This window comes from Ambystoma mexicanum, chromosome 8 (assembly GCF_040938575.1).
Source record: "Ambystoma mexicanum isolate Mex_15411 chromosome 8, UKY_AmexF1_1, whole genome shotgun sequence".
NCBI lineage: Eukaryota > Metazoa > Chordata > Amphibia > Caudata > Ambystomatidae > Ambystoma > Ambystoma mexicanum.
Window position 1 is genome coordinate 493,618,562 of NC_090929.1, and position 21,058 is coordinate 493,639,619.

The 21,058-nt window shown below is 42.9% G+C and overlaps 1 protein-coding gene across 4 annotated transcripts in view; it reads left to right on the forward strand.

The window, feature by feature from the left end:
- Positions 1 to 21,058, forward strand: part of MIB2 (MIB E3 ubiquitin protein ligase 2) — a 725,636-nt gene that overhangs the window by 189,597 nt on the left and 514,981 nt on the right. For all 4 annotated transcript variants that reach the window (XM_069610141.1, XM_069610142.1, XM_069610144.1 and 1 more), the window contains one exon: positions 20,088 to 20,421. In XM_069610141.1, the coding sequence (XP_069466242.1) occupies positions 20,175 to 20,421 (247 nt within the window). In that variant the 5' untranslated portion in view covers positions 20,088 to 20,174. The remainder of the gene's footprint in view (positions 1 to 20,087; positions 20,422 to 21,058) is intronic.

Here is a 21,058-nt window from a genome sequence, read left to right on the forward strand (position 1 = left end):
TATTCACAAAACCACGAGGGAGGATTCTCGGGGCAGGCGACTTCTCTGTAAAAACCTTAAGCCTCCTTTGATATATATGGGTTGTCCATCCTATTACTCTGGATATTTGATTTCCTAAACATTTTACACTCTTCGCTGCACCGGGAAGTACAGCGAAGTGCTGTTTGCTGTGAGGACGCTCTGCCCTGCTGGAATTGTGCCTCTACTTCGCCGAGACTGCCGTGGGAATTCTGCTCGACGATACGCCTGGAGGACGTCTTTCTGCGGGACACTCCCTGCCTGACTCGGAAGTAGGAAACCGAGGGTGTTACGAGTGCACTTAGCCCCTCCCCTCCAGCTTCGTGACGTGGCTGCTACGTCTTTAAAATCTGTGGCGCCAGCGCACCTGCGCGCGCACCGGGAAGTACAGCGAAGTGCTGTTTGCTGTGAGGACGCTCTGCCCTGCTGGAATTGTGCCTCTACTTCGCCGAGACTGCCGTGGGAATTCTGCTAGACGATACGCCTGGAGGACGTCTTTCTGCGGGACACTCCCTGCCTGACTCGGAAGTAGGAAACCGAGGTGACTTTGGGCTGATCTATAGCATGCACGCTGTGTGATAGGCACAGTGGTAGGCTGTCCACGGGCTCGAAGGGCTAACTCGTGTTTGGTTATACACACGTAAATGCACACGTAAAGGTAAAGGTACACGTGTACACGTAAATGTAGTTCTGTAGTCCTATGTATTGAGAGACTGCCTTGCCTCTCTATGTGGTGGGGGCCTCGTATTGGATAACACTGCAGCTATTAGTCCCTCACCAACCCTTATTATCTCATTTTTTGTAGGGTGTTACGAGTGCACTTAGCCCCTCCCCTCCAGCTTCGTGACGTGGCTGCTACGTCTTTAAAATCTGTGGCGCCAGCGCACCTGCGCGCGCACCGGGAAGTACAGCGAAGTGCTGTTTGCTGTTCGCTGCGAGCGCACGGGCGTTTGGAGCCTCTCTTCTTGGGGGAGAGGGGTGCGGTGAAGGTAATTACCCTTAGGGATCCGGCTTTAAGTCAATTTATGAAATTTGTGCTGAGACCTATTAAGTTGTCTATTTTGCCCTCATAGGGAGATCAAATCCTGTCTTTAGGACCGCCCATAAATTACTGTTATTTGAACTCTAGGTGGTATTCCAGGGGAAATCATGGATTCTATTTTGAGAAATGGGAAAAAGCGGACGGAATGCCCTTTAAAAACGATCCCCATGTTAGAATCTTCAAAAAATCTAAAAAAAAAACAAAATAAAAAAAAAATGAGGTGTCTAGCCCCATTTCCTTGTTGCATGGGAAGACATCACTTTTGTCGATATCTATGCATTCGGATGATTTGAGGGATACTCTGGACACGAATCGGCCATCAGAAACATATTTGGAGAATTTAGCCAATATAGAAGTCTGTTCCATAAAAACAGCAAATGAAAACATTACGAATGATCCTTTTGCGGCTGCGGACCAAACTGGCGAAAGGCAAAAAACAACTGTGGATATACATGCAAATAACTACCAGCCTATTTCGGATATATCAATGCTGGCACCGGTGATAATGTCCGATCTTGACAAAAGAGCCAGACTTTCCTTAGGCCCCTCAACACCGGTCTCCATTAATGGCCCTTGGCGAGAACATGTACATTTTCATAAACCCAATGAGCTGCTGGCGGGATTAAATAACTCCGACAAGAAACACACGATAAATCTAACCAGTCAAACGCCTATAACCAGCTCACCCCTCAGGATCCTTGCAGACACCAGTAACATGCAGGAAGGTTTAGGAGAACAAAAACCGGTCACTACGTCTATCCCCATATTTAACTTCTCAAACGTCCCTGAAGCGACCTTACTCAATGATATAAACGAAGAAGAAGGCTTGGAGCAAAAACTTAATGACCTACCCATTTTCACCAGAATCCTAAATCTACTCGATCGTGGACATGAACATTCACATCTCTTATTACAAGAGATGAAAAACGAGCTTGCAAGTAATAAGGCCCAACTTTCAAAAATTGAAGGCTATATGCTAGCACAAAATTCTTGTCATGTATATCACTCCGAGTGTCACATCCGAGCAGCCGCTCTGGTAAAAAATGAGATGTTTAATTCCACTCATTTTCTTGAGAAAAAAAATGCTGCTTCACAGACTTCAGACGAACAATTTTTTGCCAACGGAATCCCGATAACCTTTGCTCAAATCCTTCAACACAAAGAGACCAATGAAAATCAAAAACCCAATTTCTCATCTATTAATAACCTGAATTACTTGGAAATTGCTAAGATCCAGCATGACAGACACTGTCAAATCGAATCAATTGTGATGCAGCCTAAAACAAACGAAGAGCCTGAGAAAACGCTTGTGGAACATGAAGACACCGCACTAAATGCAAGCCTACCTGTCAAGTCACCTGACAGCCCTTCGGAATTGGTGGAGCTGATTGCTAATGGAAACCTTAAAGAAGGAGGGCATGACACCCTCAATGCTGAAGATAAGATTTATTTTATATTGCGACGTGCTAAAAGAAATCATTTAAAAGCATTAAAAAGAAGACATAAAAACAAAGGCCATTGCGCTAACACTGCAAAAAAGATAAATGATTTAGCCTCTGAACTTGAAATTGAGAATGGATTAAATTTATCACCTACTAAAACATATTCAGAGCTGACTGATCAAAATCTGAACTTGAATGAATTAGATGATGAAAGCAAGTTTGCATTACAAATTAAATCTATAAAATGCCAGAAAAGTGATACGTTAATAACGAAAAAAAAGTCTCTGTTGCAATCGCCCATTCAAAAATATAAAGTGGAAGAAAAAGTAAACATGAAGGAAGACGGGCTACATCCTAGCATTGAAAACATGATTCAATCACAGGTAACAGCTTTCTTTAAAGACCTGTCTTCGAAAAAATCTGATAGCTTGGTGCGGAATATGCAAAATAAACGTAGCAACGGCTGCGTACCTTGTGTGAAACCAACCGAAACATGCGATGATACAGATAAAATTAATGCAATAACGGAGGTAGTTACTAAAACTGAACCCAACAAATCAGAGTCTCAAATGCCATATTCTCAGAAGACCACGCATGAGCAGCCGATAACTATCATAGGCACTTCAACGATAGAAGAATCGTTACATGCATCGCAAAAACCAAGTACTACAAATATCCAAACGGAAGTACGGACTGGGCCGTCTAGCAATCTTTGGGAGGAAGCTGAGGCCACTAAAAATAAAGGAAATGCCGAGACTGAAAATAAAGTACAGGATACACTTAGCGAAGATAAAGATTCCCAGATCATGCTGCAATTTCATAAAATACCCCCAGAAATGCAAACTATCGTGGGGTGGAAAAGTGACCCGCAGATTAACGGTACGGCACAAATTAATCGTTCATTTCTCATGAATGCACTTTATAAAATTCCATCTCTAAGAAATTTAGGGTCTAATGATATAGAGTGGATTCGCTTACCCGCGTCAAACAACAACAGAATGTTATCGAACATGATTTCACCCATTATTGCAAAACTGATATGGGAACATCGAAGTGATCTCCGGTCTTTGGGACTTGAAATGATGGGGTTCGACCACATAAAGACAGCCATGGACTTTATGGAGTTCATACAGCCCCCGCTGATGGTGGGCTCTCAGCTTAATACTTTGAACTTGGGTGATAAGAAATCACACAACAACATGATAGAACATCTGTCAGCTCTTACGAACGCCCTTAACAATCTAAAATGGTTGGAACCTTTGGTGAAAACAGTTGTTAATGTAACTCCACCTACAAATACATTATAAAATAATGACTTAGTTATCATGTCATGGAATTGTTGTGGCATTGGTAATCTTCTAAAATGGAAAGATAAGCTTCAATTAGAACATGCTCCAAATATTCTGCTTGTTCAGGAAACGATGGCGCTTACAACCATTGAAATTGAGGGATTTGCGGTATGTTTTCACCACGCAAAGAAAGGTGGTGAAGGAAGACCCTCAGGGGGGCTAATGATTTTGATTGATACCACGTTAAAATTCACTATTAATAACATATATCAAAATGATTTGCTTATTATGTGCGACATTTGCTTTGATGTGGACTTACATGGTCATCTACTCTTGATCTCTCTTTACTGGAATCCATCACAACTTTCCATAGAACAAGCCTCTGAGCTTTTCGGTGAGACTCTCACCACTGCGCTAGCCAAAGCACCTAATGCGGAAATATTTATCGGAGGTGACTTCAATGCACTATGCACTGATGATAACTATAATAGGAACGTTAGTTCCCCCTATCTGCAAGCCGCACTTAACAAAGGAGACAAGTGGATTAGGCTTCTTAAAGATTGGAACATATTTCTTGTTTTAAATTCTGCATTGTCAATTTACATGGAAATGAGGAAATAGTCAATCATGGATCGATCACATGTTTGCATCCAAAGAGCTTTCAGGCAGATTAGCGCCAGTTAAATCTTTGAAAATAGTGTTTGGGGATCATGCTGTGATTTCTTCTGCTATAGTAAACTACTTTGCACGCTGCGTACCCTTGACTCACTTAAGTCTCATTCAATGTGATAGACCTACGTTGTCTATTAACTGGTCTCGTTCCACATGTCGGAGGTTTACGGCTCTGATAAACAGAGACCTTTGGAAAACTCATACTGGTAACATTTCTGATAATGCAATAATCTCAAATTGGAACGGTAAGATAATAGCGGCGCACCTTGCAAAGTTGTCTACGGACGATTCCTCGAAGGAAAGGAGAGTAGAAGGGAGTGTTTTGTATTGTCATGCCACTGCTGAACTAAAAATAAAGAAAACTCGTGAGCTACGTAAAATGACGAATTCCAGGCTCACTATGACTCAGAGTGAATATCGCTTTGAGAAAAAAAAAATATTGTGGTATTACAAAAAGAATCTTAAAGAGCTACGTATGTTTAAAAAAATTCAACAAAATCAACGAATGGTTAACCTATTATGTAACAGGAAAAACAAAGATATTTGGAAAACGATAAGATCTTTTGAAAAAGAGACTCCTCGAGGTTTCGAATCTTGCATAGACAGCACAGCATGGTACTCGTTCTTTCTTAAAAAATTTGCTTTACCTGTTGAATTTATGGAGTATGATGACGCACCTGCGTCGCAATTAATTCCTGATAGTTGTCCTTGGAACAAGAACGATATTTGTGCCGCAATCTATAGGCTAAAAAGCTCCAAATGTCCTGGGCCTGATGGCCTTCCACCTTGCCTAATCAAAGACGACCCACTGTTCTGGGCTAATATCTTTTTTGGCACCTATCAGGAGATATTTCGAACCAAGGCAATTCCAAGCTCATGGCTTACGTCTATCATTATTCCGATACACAAAAAGGGTAGTATTTCAGATCCCAATAACTTCAGACCAGTAGCAATCATTGACGTAGCGGCTAAAATCTTTGCTGCGTTAATTCTTGTAGAGCTTGAAAGTTTTGTTGTGATAAATAATATTCTGAGTCCCTCGCAAGTTGGCTTTCGTAAAGGGATGGGAACACCGCTTAATGCGTGTATTTTGGCGCACATTATTGCCCATGCTACTAGTCCCAACAATACGCCTGTCTTTGTGGCATCGATAGACCTAAAAGCAGCGTTTGATTGTGTAATACGAGGAAAGTTATGGGAAAAACTTCATAGAGCTAAGATACCACAATATCTCATTATATTGATAGAAATGCTGCATTATCAAACACATTTTAAAGTAAGATTAGATCGGTTGGGTTCCCTTACAGAGAAAATACCTTCACGAATAGGGGTTAAACAAGGCTGTAACCTTGCAGCAATGTTATTCAATCTTTATCTGGCCGGAATCGACGAAATTTGGGACAAGGAGAAATCTTTTCCGATTCGCATAGGGGCACTGACCATATCATGGTTGGCATATGCAGACGATATTCTGCTTTTTGACCGCACACAGGCTGGATTGCAACATAAATTAGAAAACTTTTTGAGCTATTGCAAATCTAATAATTTGAAGGTAAATCCCCAAAAATCCAATATAATAGTACTTGCGAATAGGAAAAAAAGCCGTCATTTTTCATGGAAATTTGATGATGACTTGATTAAGACAGTTATGGAAATTCCTTATCTTGGCCTCATTTTGACAAAAAATATGTCATTTCGAAAAATCAAGGAAATACTTACTATAAAGGCGACTACTCTAAAATATCAAATGAAAGTGCTCCGAAATAAGATCTGCAAATTCTCATTAATTCCTCTCTTAGTATTTTATCTAAAAAAAGTAGAGGCAATATTACTCTACGGAGTGGAATTATATCTTAGTGACTTGGGCCCACTTCTTGACCAACTACAGGGGCAGATGTGGAAATACACTCTTGATCTGCCCCCATCCATGCCTAACGCGATTGTTATACATGAATAAGCCTGAATTCTCTATCCGCTAAATACAATTGGAGATTACTAGTGAACTTTGCGAAAATGTTATACCCGCCAAAAAATTCACTATATTTAGATCTTCAGACTATGATGTTGAACAAGAATCCTCTCTCCATAGTTCAACACAAAAAACGCATGATAGGAATCATGGAAAGGATTAATTTAACAGGTGATGATTTGGAGCTCTTTCAGGAAAAGAGTAAAAAAAAACTGTATCAAACTGATTGGGCGGATATTTGCACAAAAATAGCTAATTACTCCTCTTATTTAGAATACAACAAATTTGTGCATAAACAAACACCTCGCATGACGTACCTAAATCTATGCCCCTGTCCCAAGGTGCGGCAAACTTTTATGTTGTTTAGGTTCGACTTGCTACACACACGGGTTAGACAGAAGCATTGGTTTAAGAAAGATGTAGCTGACATATGTATAATCTGTCGCTTTTGTAAGCAGACGCCCGAATCCCTTAAACATCTGTTTCTGTATTGCACTTACTTCGAAAAGGCAAGCTGTAGAATGATAGAATCATTTGTGGAGGCAAATACTATTGAATCGAGGGAATGGATTTGGACTAGTAGTATGTGGGGGGCGACAAATGCCTCGATAATTCGAACTACACGCTTAGTAAAGACCATTGAGTTAGAGCTGCTGTTGGGTAATTAGTTTCATACTTGATGAACAATTACTGTTGATGAAGCGTGTATACGCCTGGATCAGGATGTTTTAGCTTCGATATAACGGCCCAAGCTACTTAGGGGGAGACAAACGGCAAGACCGTGGATCTTGTCTCTGACGATTTTTGTAAATATATCTTTATGCTGACTGTCATGGAGCTATAAATGTAACATGCACTTGTAGCTGTTCTTTTTACCTTATATAATATAGGAACTCATATGCAAGTTCTTTTTAAACTCAGAAACGTAATTTGTCATGATTTGTAAAGGTCTTGATGTTTCTTTTTTTTGTATTTTACATCTCGACTCAAAACAAATAAAAGATTTTAATAATAAAAAAAAAAAAAACATTTTACACTCTTACAATAATATCACTTATCCCTTCATCTATCTGGGCAGTCTGTCAATGGTTCATTTTTGCTTGCATGTGCCCAAACCTCGCCAGAGGGTATGAATGGGTTAAGACTTCACCATTCTCCTTCTTGAAGGTCATACCTGAAAGCCGTACAATACTGTTTGACGATTAATATTGAACTAAGGAAGGTGAAAACTGAAGAGTCCATACTGGAACGTGAAGTGGTGTAATTCAGGTTGCAGAGATTTCTTTATATGGCACATTTATCTAGTGAGAGCACTGTCGTTCACAAAGCTCAGTGAAGTAGGCACTTGACAACTGTGGGTTAAACACAAACCACACCAGCAATACTGGCAGTGCCGGCTCTGCTGTTTTTCCTTTGGAGGTCGATAAATTGAGCAACATTAAACTGGGTAATATTAGGATTGTGTTCTTTACAGTGTTACAAGATTGCAAACACTATGGTAAAACACTGTATACAGGAGTGGGAAAGGCATGTTAAGCCTGATCCCATTCTTACTTGAAGCTTACAAATGTACATGGTCTGACCAACATAGGGCTGTGGCCACACAGGTGTAGCGCTCTGGTTAAACCATCACTTTCCCACTTCCACCTACGCTGCCCCCCAAGCCCCACATTGCTCTTTCTTGTACAGTCACCTTGGATTTACACGCATGGAGCACATATGCTTGTACACATCTCAAGGCCAGAATGAAACCAACACCACATCCTCTGAGCTCACCTAAGCGAGAGTACCAGATCTGCCAGCCAGAATGAACCTCTACAGTTCTCATCTCTGCAGCAGACGTGTCTGGACTTCCTCTAGTCAACCTGCCACACATACCTTTTCCCACCCACACCCTTTCTTTACCTACCTCATAGTGTGTGCTTCCTCCTTCTCATTTCTCCAACTCTTTCTCAACCAAACCACTCATCTTCCCCCTCCTCCCACAGACAAAGGCCTGCAAACCTAGGTGTGGGCACAGTACATAATAGCCACTCGGACACCTCCACACTGGGAGACCACGCGTGTCAATTGCATTACATTACACGTGTGTGTGTGTGTGTGTCCACATACATTCCCACATTCAAGTAACCCACCACCTCACTTTCAGATCGCCAGTGCACCTGCAACGCGTGAAAGTGGGAGCGGTGCACGCTTTAGCATGGCATGGCATGACTTTCCATGTTTAACCAGGCACCAGGATAAAGCCAATATTTTAGCCACGTTTGCCTTTCCCTCGCTGTGCTTCTCCATCGTCATTATTGTATCTGTGATCTAAAAGACAGTAAACAATAGGTTGTTGGCTATCCTTGTTGTACTGAGTGGACCAGCCTGCTCCATTATGGGTGGAAGATGATGTGGCAGTATCCAATTGTGCTCCGTAATGACCCTCCATGTCTCTCATATGTACTTCCAGGCATAATAAAGGCAAAAGTGCATGAATGACAAACAGAAAATGCAAATGTCAAGGGCATGTTGTCTATTTTATTAGAATTATCTTTGTTTCTGTTGACGGCCAGGTACAACCAACTGACCCTTGCTATGTGTGTTCCTTGGTGGTGTGGAAATCGCAGAACTCCTGGGGGTGGTCTGGCCTCTCTACCCCCACCCTCCCCTTCAAGCGTCAAGCCTGGGAAGAAAGAAATCCGAGGAAGTTGCCCGGCTTCTTGTACTATTATCGGAGCCTTTGTAGCAATGGGCCTGTTTGTATAAGCATTTCGAAGACTTGATTCTTGACCTCTGAATTTTATCTGGAAGGTCAAACAAATCTACTTCCAGAGACTAAATAAACCTTAATCGGGTAAAGTTTTCTCTTCCAATGTAATGTAACTGGGCCTTGCATTGTGGAACTTTTGTCATTTTGACAACCTCTTTGCGCTTGGTTGTGCAAGTTGGGGTACGTTTGATCAGAGGGAAAGGCTAGGTGCAAAACCTCATGTACTGATGTGTGTAATGCGGAAGAACCCGCTGTATGGGTGCCTTTGAGATTCTAGGTTAGTTGGGTTGTCGCACATGGTGTTTGGGTTGCCATATGGGGCTTCGGTGTTCTGCTATATTGTGCATTAACGAGATTCCTCCTCTGAGCGTCAGTAGGCCTGTGGGATTTACTGTGGTGGCCTGATGGTACAGATTAAGAGTGGCAGGTTTGTGGTAGAGTGATGTATGAGACTGAAGCACTCGACTGGGTGCGTCGTAGATGGTTAATGTATGAAGTGTAAAAGGGGAACAGGGATCCTGATGTTGAGCATGAATCCGTTAGTAGGTAGGAGAGGTTTGGTTATTGTACACCATGTCTGGGAATGTAACATTCACCGAATCCAAGACTACTTCCATCGGCTTTGAGGTTCCCATAATTGTTGTATTCGTTTCCATAGGATTATTTGATGCATCTCCTGAATTGTCTTGTGGCATGTAAGGTGGTTCCAGGGAGACCTTTGCTTGGTTTTGGCTGGCTAGATGTGTTGAAGGCCAATCCTTGTGTCCCCTTTGGCTAGCTGATGCTGTGCTGACATGAGGCGTTGTGTTTGGACCAGTTAGAGAAGCTGTTTACCTAGGCAACTTGCTTATTTTCCAAACGAGAGTGAGGAGTTCCCTGGTATCGGGTGGGAGTAGCAGCCTTGTCTTCTGTTGCTGAAACATCGGTTTGTGTTGTGTTTTTTCATGTTGTTGCTGGTGTTGTTGCTGGTTTCTTTAAGTAAGCTGTAACATGGAATTCTTGCTTGATTCTTGTCCTGTGAATAGCTGCAACTTTTTTTATAGTAATGTGATTTGTATTTGTATTCTGCTTCTTATGCCAAGGCTCTGGACAAAATTAGAGAATTGTTAAAATACATGCAAAGGTGGCATAATGCAAAAGGATACAAAAGAGAGGGAAAACCAAAGAAAGCCCCAAGATGAAATGACTGGTATTTTGAATCACCAATTCAAAATGAAAGTCAAGCAACATGATTAATTACCGGCCACCCCCAAACAAAATATTAACATTGTGGGAAGCAAAATATTAAGACCGTGCAGCACATCTAGGAATCCAGGTAATAATATAACGGATAAGGGCTTAAAAACAGTCTAAAAAGTCTCCCAGACAAGCCTAACATGGTCATGTAAAAACCTGCGCACCGGACTCCAGGCTCACAGCCGCGGCCAGCATGCAAAAAGTCCTCCAGGGACAACCACAGCAGGAGACTGCACCAGTTGACCATCCTCCCGGTTCTACGTAAGCATCTCCAGCGACCAACTACCTTGAACAGCTAAAACCATGCATGCAGCGGGGAGACCTTCAGCCAGATACCCACAGCTCCCCGCTCTTTGTCCACAGACCAATGAGATCTTTGTGGGGACTCCAGCTGCCTCTGGCACAGTAGCGTTGAGCACCGAAAAGCAGTCGGTGGACCAAAAAACCGTGCAATGATGATTCAGCCCGGAATCCATTTGGCCTCGCCACTCGGTCTTCGCTGGTTCTGCTGCATGAAGAACCGCTCTTTGGTTGCAGTTCCTGTGGATCCACCAGCAGTCCTCTCAGCCCCCATCTTGATGTGGACATCTAGTTCATGTTGTCAGTCCTATTGTTGAGCTTTAAGGGGTGTTTTGCTAGGTGTGTGCTGGTGTGTTGTTGCCAGTCCTGTCTAATGGAGAGTATTTAGTCATGTGTGCTTATTTCTTCATGTTTGAAAATCTCCACTTAATGGTTTCAATGGGAAACCTCGTGTGTATGGGTGTTTTTAATTTTCCGACCAGTTGAATAAGGTAAGCAGTTTTGTTTAAGGGATTCTGAGGTTCCAGGTATATAGATGAAATGATCTGGTTCATGTTGGTGTTTAAGGGTTCATGGCCAAGTTGAGGGCTGTCCTCTTCTGTGCATGGTGGTGTCTTCTTGCCTAATTGATTGAATAAACAGTGCTCAAATGGTGTTCTTGCTTACTTTAGTGTAGATTTTATGTATGACATTCCTAATATCCCTCTGATGGGACATATGGGTAACATCTTGGTGTGGAATTTTGTATTCAGGTGTATTATCCATTAAAGGTTGTAATGTTAGCTGATGTCACTGACAGTTGATACCTGTTTGGTATGTCCGAGCTGTCAGTCAGCCATGATTTCATGTGAAGTCCTTGTTTTAGCATAGTTTGTTCTTAATATTGGAAAGACACAGGTTTTTGACAATTTTCAAAAGGTTAAGTGGTCCTCCTGTATGCTAACATCTTGGGCATGGCGTTTGAGGTTAGTGGACATCACAGTGAAGATTACCCCTCCTTGCCTTCTACTATTTTACCAAGAAACAATCAGTAAGGCACCCTTGCGGTTATAGATGAAAGGGTCGAATGCAATTGTTTCGAATGCAAAAGTTTCGAAGCAAAAGGACCGAAAAAATAAACACATTTAAAAAAAGGCATTTGACTTTTTTTTAATTTTTCCGGTCCTTTTGTTTCGAAACTATTGTATTTCTAAACAATGTATTCGACCCTTTGACTGGATACCCATGCTTGCTGGAAATGTGGGATGCATTTCTTCAAGATTACTTCTGGGCCTCTGGTCTGGACATTGCTGGTCATGCTAGTATGCTCTGTCCGTTTTTTCACACTTAATAGGTGTCTTGCTTTGGCATTTGCTACTGTGACCAATCCTTGGCTGTCATCACTTCTCCCCGAGGGAGAGCCCCTTCTCATGATGCCTGGGAGGCGAGCCTGCTACCTGATAGTCTCCCTGGTACTCAGCGGGAGGACAGGGACGACCATCCAAGGGAAATGCAGTATTCCAGCCCTCTACTCCCCTCTCTTCCTTGCCTTCCACTACCATGTTACCCTCTCCCATCTATGCTTGTTGGGTTAGTAATACACCCACTACTGTGATGAGGAAGAAAAGGGATCACTTCATCGAATTCCCAGTGAAACATACTGAGACGAGGAGGAAGCAGCGCAGAGCCATGAAGAATTCTCCTCAGAACCTGGCTGAGTGTGCTAGATATCAAGGCATAAATTATTTAAAAAGTGAAGGAGGACTGACTGGAGAATTCCAGGCATTCCTCTCCGGTCTGCCACGTGCAGACCAACTGGAGAATGCGTAATGAAGAGGTCTGAGCAAGAGACACCATTGGACCATGCAGTCCTTGAGATGCGCAGCCAGGCCATGGCAAAATGCTGCGGCGGACAGCGCACATACGAAAAAAGAAGGAAGCAATCTGTTGGAGCCAATGGAAGACCACGAGACTGGCACGGAGGGTCCAGCAAAACCCCCAGAATGTACAGGGGCTGCCAGGGTCGTAATGGGGAATAAGAGACATTGCATAACCAGGCTCTGGGACCCAAATACAGTGAGAAGAAAAAAGAATGGTTACCATACCTGGCAGGATAGTAAACCGGGTATAGCAGCAAAAAACAGATCTAGTGAAGAGAATTGGGTCTGGGACCTGCACCATGAACAGGGGGAGAGCCTCCATTTGCATCTTTCTCATGGCAGTGTCTGGCAGGATAGTGAACCAGGTCTGCCTACATGAACCAAAGAACAAACCTGAGCCGTGGACCCACAACAAGCAGAGTGTATGAGAAGGGCCAGGGGATGCGAGGGATTCCCTGGCTATTGTGAATTGGAGACCAGGGGAATGGAAACCGTCCCCCCTTTCATTGGGAAAGTGTGAAACCAAGTGAATGGATAGTCCAGGAAAATGTGTGTGTGTGGGGGGGGGGGTTGGGGGAGGGAATGAGTCACTTTCTGGTAGTTCAGCCTACAAGATACCTGGAGAAGGCATGAACTCTCCAGAAAACCCCCATAGTAAAGGAACAACTATGGGCAATAGGGAATGATGATATTTACACTGGAAGTTTACCCTTTCAGTTGAACTGAGAACTTAAATGTTGACATTGCAACCTGGAACCTTTTTAAGGAGTTGCGACCAGGGGAAGGAAGTCATTCCCTCAGGTAAAGATCCTACCTCACAAACAGATGTGTGATCCGCTGTCCAAAAGAATGGAGTGCTTCTTCTGGACCAAGGTCATCCAATACCTGTTTAGTTTAGTTGCAAGTGTAAGGGACAGAGTAGGGTTTTCGACATAGGATGGTGGACTACTGATTTACAGAGACATTCCGACTGAAACCTTAGTATTTTAGTTGAGGTAGGGAACCCCCTATTAGAGTTAGGGAAAGTTATGTTTTTCCTTTTATTTCCATTGATAATAAGTGTATGCCAACAAGCATGCCATCTGTGGGTCAGTCTTCTCCTTCTGCACCCATACAGTACACATTGGAAAATTAAGAAGTTCGTCGGGGAGGCCTTTGTAGAGGCAGTTGGTGAAATCCATGTGCAATGACCTCAACTGTTTTGTGTGGAAACTGGTATTGCATGATGTGTCTGACAGACATTACGTTTAAAAGAAATGTTTAACCAGTGCTTTGATTTAAGGTGCTAGGGGAATAGAATTGTCCATTATAATCCCAAGAAGGGCGCAAAATGTGTTCATGTTAAAGGATATTTGTACTGTGCACTATCACCACCTGAGTGGTCCCCTGGTGCTCAGGCGGATCTGAAAAGGGAACAGGGTGTGAGTTAGTGGGAACGAGTGGGAAAAGTGCAAGAGAGCAGTGATGTGCTGTTAGCAGCCTCAACCCGGTTAACACTGTCCGCTGGGCTTGGGGTGCTTTCCGTGCGGTTGCCGTCATGTGCTGTTGTACGTGTACATGTGGTTTGTTTTGGTGTTGCGGTGTAGTGAAGTTTGTGCGGTTTGTTGTGCTATAGGGTTGTGGTTGAGTTTGTTGTATGCAGAGGGGTGAGATTGTTAGTGGGTTGTTTATTGGCATTGTTGCTCAGAAGTGATGTGGTAGATTTCCACGTTGCGGCACATGCTAACATTCACAATTCTATCTAAGTGTGGTATATGCTGACATTCACATTTCTATCTCGGTGTGGTACTTGGTAACCTTCATGATCCTGTCTAGATGCGAGTCAGGCTAATGTGCATGATTCCATCTAAGTGTGGCGCATGCTAAGATTCACAATTCATCCAACTGTGGTATATGCTAACATACATAATTCTGTCCAAGTGCGGCACATGCTGACATTCACAATTCCATCTTGGTGTGGCATTTGCTAAGCTTTAGAGTCCTGTCTAGATGCGACTCAGGCTAATGTTCACGATTCCATCTAAGTGCGGCACATGCTAACAATCAAAATTCCATCTAAGTGTGGCACATGTTATCTTTCAGAATTTCATCTAGGTGTAGTGCATGCTAACCTTTACATTTCTATCTAGATGCAACGTAAGCTAATGTTCACAATTCCATTTAAGTTTGGCACATGCTCTCAATCCCAATTCCATCTGAGTGTGGGGCATGTTAACCTTCACATTCCTATCTGGATGGTACGCAGGCTAATGTTTATGATTCCATCTGAGTGTGGCCCATGCTGTCATTTGGAATTGCATCTTAGTGTGGCAAATGCTTTCATTCATAATTCTATCCAAGTGTGGCAAATGCTAACGTCATTAATTGTAACTAAGTGCGGCACATGCTAGGATTCACAATTCCATCTAAGTGTGGCATATGCTAATATTTGCAATTCCATCTAAGTGTGGCACTTGTTAAGCTTCAAAGTTACGTCTAGATGCGACGTAGGGTAATGTTCACGGTTTATCCCAACTACGGCACATGCTGTCATTCAGAATTCCATCCAAGTGTGGCACATGCTATCATTCACAATTCTATCTAGATGCAAGCCAGGCCAACGTTCACAATTCTATCCAAGCTTGGCACATGCTATCATTCACACTTCTATCCGGATGCGACGCAGGCCAATGTTCACAATTCAACCTAACTGTGGCACATGCTATCATTTATAATTCCATCAAGTGTGGCACATGCTATCATTCACAATTCAACCCAAGCATGGCACATGCTATCATTCACAATTCCATCTAAGTGTGCAACATGCTATCATTCACAATTCTATCTGGATGCGACGCAGGCTAATGTTCACAATTCTATCTAATGTGGTACTTACAAACCCTCGAAATTCTATGTAAGTGTGGAACTTGTTGACATGCACAAATATGTGTAGGTGTGACGAAAGGGACAAATTACAATCTTGTCTTGAATAGATGTAGGCTGATGGTCGCAATTCTATCCAAGCATGAGTGTTGTAAGTGATGTTTGCCTGGCAGTCTGCTTTTGGTAAGTTAATTTAGAGTGGCAGAGCTTTCTGGAGTAGAGTGATTGCTTTACTCCCCACCCATGCCATACTTACTTTTTTGTTGCTGTCGGTTTAAGGCTGGCTTCACTGGCTTCCCCTGCTGACACCTGCAGATACGATATGGAGCCGCCTCTGTTGGAGCTGCCCTTTGCCTTGGGGCCCTTAGCCGTAGGGGCTGCCGGGCAGAGGGCTGCCCAGGAGAGGTCAGGATAAGGAGGGCTATGCCAATAAGGGCCAGGGGGAGGGAGTGGGAGTTGGCACATGCAGCGGGGAAACTGGGACACTGGTGGAGAGGCTATGAGGGACTGGGGGGGGGGACAAATGGAGCGCAAACACACAAAATGGGGAGGTTCAGGGGGGGTTACCATTTCCATACTCGCTCACCTGGTCGTCAGGATGGAAATTGCCCAGGGAGCAATCTTGAGTTAATGCTTTGGCTTTGTCCTGTTGTTGATCTGTTGTCTGTGTTTCATTTAAAGATTGTTTGTCTACTCCTAGTAATGCCTTGTTTGCGTGTGGTGTGACAAAAGGGAGCCATGGCCGGGATGTACTTTGCTTTGGCAGTTTAGCTCCTGGTTGTAGCTTAGAAGAGCTTGGTTAGCTTGATACCTACTTTTGCTATGAGGCACACGCCGACTGGTAGCATACTAACATCCATATGTGACAGCAACTCTGCCTGTTGAGAATGTGTCTGTGTAAGGAGCATTGGGACACATCTAAAGGACATTTAAAGCGTACTTGCTTATATATATATATATATATATATATATATATATATATATATATATATATATATATATATATATAGAGAGAGAGAGAAAGTTAGTTTGCATCTCATGTTGAAGTAAATATCTGCCACATTATTTACTATTTCCATAGTGCATAGTGCATACCGAGTGATGCCCATTACCCAGATGCTGACTTTATTTTGATCCAGGCAAGGAAATATTCAAGAAGAGAATCAAAAGGCTGGATTGTTTTGCAGATCCGCTTTAAAAGGCGGCAGGTGAGCTATTTACAGTGAGTTAGTCCGTCCTACTGAGGTCTCTTTAGACTTTTTCTAACTAGTTTGTTGATCAAGATTTTATGGCTAATTATGTTGAAGGTGGCTGAGATATCTGGAAGGATGAGGTATCTACATTTGTATTCATACTGTGCCAGATAGCCCAAAAGCAATGGTCTGTTTCCCTACTTGATCTGAATCCTAACTATGACTCATGAAGGAGGTTGCTTAATTCCATGTGGAAATGTTCGATTTCTTGATGGGTTTAAGCGAGTATGGACAGTTGGAGATAGGATGGTAGTTTGTAAGGTCGGTGTGAATGGCTGCTTGCATTTTTTAGGAGGATTTTGTTTGGAATCTTTGGAACTTGTGGGTGATTTTTTTAAATCAATGAGTAGTAGCGTACAATCCAGAAGAGTTGTGCAAATATTGGTTGTTCAAAATGGTTTTGTCAACATTTGGGCAGAGGCTATTTTGTGATCATGTTGGATTGCTAGTGACTTGTGGAGGGAATTCCTGCTACGTGGGCGAAATGCTGTCAATCTCAGTGTTTGGAGAGGTCCATGCAAAATCTGATGTGTGCGCCTGGTGGTTCGCAGTCTTTTGTGGACCAAGTCATCCTGTACTAGTAACATTTTGTTGGGAAAGTGGGATGAGATGGCGGATGAGATGTTGCAAAACTGTTGGATTTGTTCATGCAACTCGGTGAATTCATGATCTCGTAAATAAGTTTCAATATTTCCTTTTGTGCGGTTGTCCTTTCTCAATTCAGTTAGCACAGTGGGTTTTCTTAGCTTTTAAACTTTGCGTCCTGCAGATTCGTAATTGTCAGTAGTAGCGGAGTATGTCAAAGCTGCAGTTTCTTCTCCATACCTGTTGCATCCTTCTGTTTTCTTTTTTGAATTTGTATAGATAGTTGGCATGCTAGCTTGCTGCAGAGATCTTCTCACAGCACTAGGATTTATTGGGGTCTAGCTTGTGTTTATCAGTTCGTGGACCATGTAGAGTACTTCAGGGTGCATGGGGGTATGCTGTGGCGCTCTCCAGCTTAGGTTTCCTTTGCTGTGAGTGTGTCCCCTGGATTTGAGTTTCAAGCTGATGGTGACAGGAAGGAGAGCATATTGGAAACGCGATAGGTGTAAGATGATGCCCAGCAAAAAAGGATAAAGGAGAGGAAAAGAGGGGTTCGTGGCATAGGTTAGGGGATGCAGAAATGTGAGGGAAAGGGTTGAGGGAAGATGGATAGGAAAAGAGGATGAAGAAAGGAAATGGGTGGGAGGGATGAAAGGAAAACTAAAGCACGATTAGAGCCAAGTAGAACTGGCTAGAGGCTGAAGACTTAGAAAATAGGTGGGGCACAGAGAAGGGGAGGGAAGAGAGATTGAGAAGTGGAAACAGGAGGGAAAGAGAGGGCAGATAAGGTTGTAGGGAAATGGGGGATTGCAAACGAGGGGAGGAAGGAAGAGTATTAGGCAGTGGTGGAAGCATATGAAAAGAAGTAGTGGAACTTTGTTCCCTGCTGGTCTGCCCTGCTCCCCACAACCCCCCTCCCTCACACAATCCAAACCCCCCAAACAAACACACCTGCTATTTAAGGGAATGTTCAGTGCATCGCACTGAAGTTCAAGCTTCAACTTCTTCCTACACTTTTATTTTAAAACTAAATCATTTCAGATCTGTTTCGTTTTAAAATAAAAGTATAGGAACAATGAAACTTAAAAATAAAAAGTATGGGAACACTGCTTCCGTCTGCTCCCACCAACTTCGACCACTGGGATTAGGACAACAATGAAGGAGAAATTAAGAAAACCCTTTATCTCTTCAGTTAACTGTCTACTGTGTCTGTCTTCACTCTTGTCTCACCATTTCCTTTGAGGCCAGTCCATCTGTTGACTTTTCACTGGTTGTGAAACACGGCCTGCAATGCAGATCGGAATGAAATCCTTTAAGGGACCATGTGAGGACACCCTTTGGCACGAAAATGTGATATCCCAATATGTTCTATTGAATTGGTGCTGTTCTGCAACTAAATTATGATTTTGCTACTTCTGACTCTTGGTGCACCTGTTGTTTTCACAAGAATGACTGAAGTCTTGGAACATTCTAGAACCGCCATTTAGAGATCTGTTCAAAGTGGATACTCTTTTAAAAAAAAAAAAAAAAAACGCGATCTTTCCCAAATGCTCATGCCTTTTTGTAAACTGTATTTAATAATGGGCAAGGTTTCTATAGGTTTGTGGCCTGTTGCAGAGATCTCTGTAAGGTGTAGGTCACAGGCTTGATTACTATTCTTTCATAGTCCTTAACACATATATTATTAAAATTGGCTATCTTTGCACCTACTATTAAACATGTCAGTAAACCTTACCATCCAATATAATTTTCAGTCTTAACATAGTTCTTAAATTGATATGAGGATGCATTTCCTTGGCAGAGTTATTGTTATAGGTGTTTAGAGGTTGCCATTTCCTAATCTTCCTGGCTCTGCATTCACTGATGGGCTGAGCAAATTCAACTCCAAATAGCTAGCCAGTTCACTACCTCTTGTACTGAAAGGTTTGTTCACAGCGTAATTGTTTAGTCTTTTTGATGTTTTATTTTCCTTCACCAATGGTTTTCCTCACAGGCCCCTCCCCTTACTCACGGACAAATGAGATTTGGGTTGTTTGACTGAGGTAAAAAGATTTGCAGCTGAATTGACCATAGTCATTTTTGCTGCAAATACGTTTTTACCTCCAGTAAAACAAAAAAATGCCCCCCCAAACTGACAGTACACCCACAAATCGACCCCCGCCCCACTTAACTTTTCTACATCCGCCGCCTCTTCTGTACTCTGCAGCGTCAGTTCCGTCCCACTAACACGGGTCAGATCTTATGCTACAGGGTCCCTTTTTCTTTTGGGTCCCCCACCTCCAGTGCTGAGGAAGCGGGTGACACCCCTGCAACCCTCAAAGCCGAAAATACCAAACATGGGGAGCAGGACACCCCCACAACCCTCGCTTTTCATGTTCGGTATCTTTGGTTTCGAACTAATGGTGGTGACCGAATTCGGTCAAATATACTTGGACCAAATTTTTACGAACAATTTGGGCAAAACTGACAAATGTACTCCCTGTTTTTCTCTCCAACTATTGCACCCACATTCATTTGTCACTGGGTTCCCTCAACCTTCTCAGTGGCTTTCCCCATTCACTGTGTGGTCACTCTGCATTCTCCAGTATTGATTCAACCACTGTATGTATACATACCTCTTGGGATTACCCGGGATAGTTGAGGATGCCTTTACCAAACCCACGTGTGACTGCAACACCAAATCCCTTCTGTCTAAGGTGGGATAGAGGATGCAGCACACTAACTCTGGATGATTATTTCCTGTGTAAATTGAAAATAAGGAGTGGTCCCCTCCCTTCTATTTTTGAATTTTTTATTTCTTTCTAGGTATATTCACCGCACTGAGATCTTGCAGCCTCTCCCCGAACCATCCTCTGTCCCGTTATCCTGAAGATCCTCACCCAGATCGCTGGCATGGACTTGGACTCTAACATGAGCATGCAGGTCGGCATGCGTGTGGTGCGTGGACTTGACTGGAAATGGGGCAACCAGGACAATGGGGAGGGCAACATTGGTACCGTGGTCGAAATTGGGCGACAAGGAAGCCCCACCACCCCAGACCGCACTGTTGTGGTTCAGTGGGATCATGGGACAAGGACCAACTACAGGACGGGCTTCCAGGGATCCTATGATCTTCTGCTTTATGACAACGCACAGATAGGTAGGTACCCAAATATCTTGCTGTACCTTGATCACCCATGTTTAAACATGTTGTGCATGCTTTTTGCATTCATGTGTAAACTGAATGTCCTTGGAATGTGTGTTCATAATTGAGTGCTGGGGTGCACACGGTTTAGCAATTCAAATGTGCATCTACAATGTAGGTGAAATATTTTGGCATTTTAGTAGCTGTTCTTGGCCCCATTTGGCATAGTTTTGTATTTTGGCAATGTGAAGGGTCCAAGTTAGTCTTCATTGCTTGATAGTGATTCCAGAGGCAATCTTAATAGCCTGCCAGTGAATATAGGCCACACTTGCTCTGGTGGGCAGTGATTCTAAGTCTCAGTGAGTGGTTTCCTCGTAGCTCTGCAGTGTTTTTCAAGGCACATGTGACCTGTTCTCAAGGCAAACGTGACCTGTCTTTTTGTTCACCAGTTACATGTAGTCCCAATTAAAATGTCTTCTTAGTGGCTGTGGTTTAGATTTAAAGGGAATTGCTGGGTCGTCCTATTGTGGCAGCGATTATAGGTACGAGATGATATGTCTCCATAGCTCAGCATGGGTTACGCTTCTATTTGACACATCTTTGTTGTTTAGCAGATGTAAGTTCAAACAGGATTCGTCATAGCTTGGCAGTA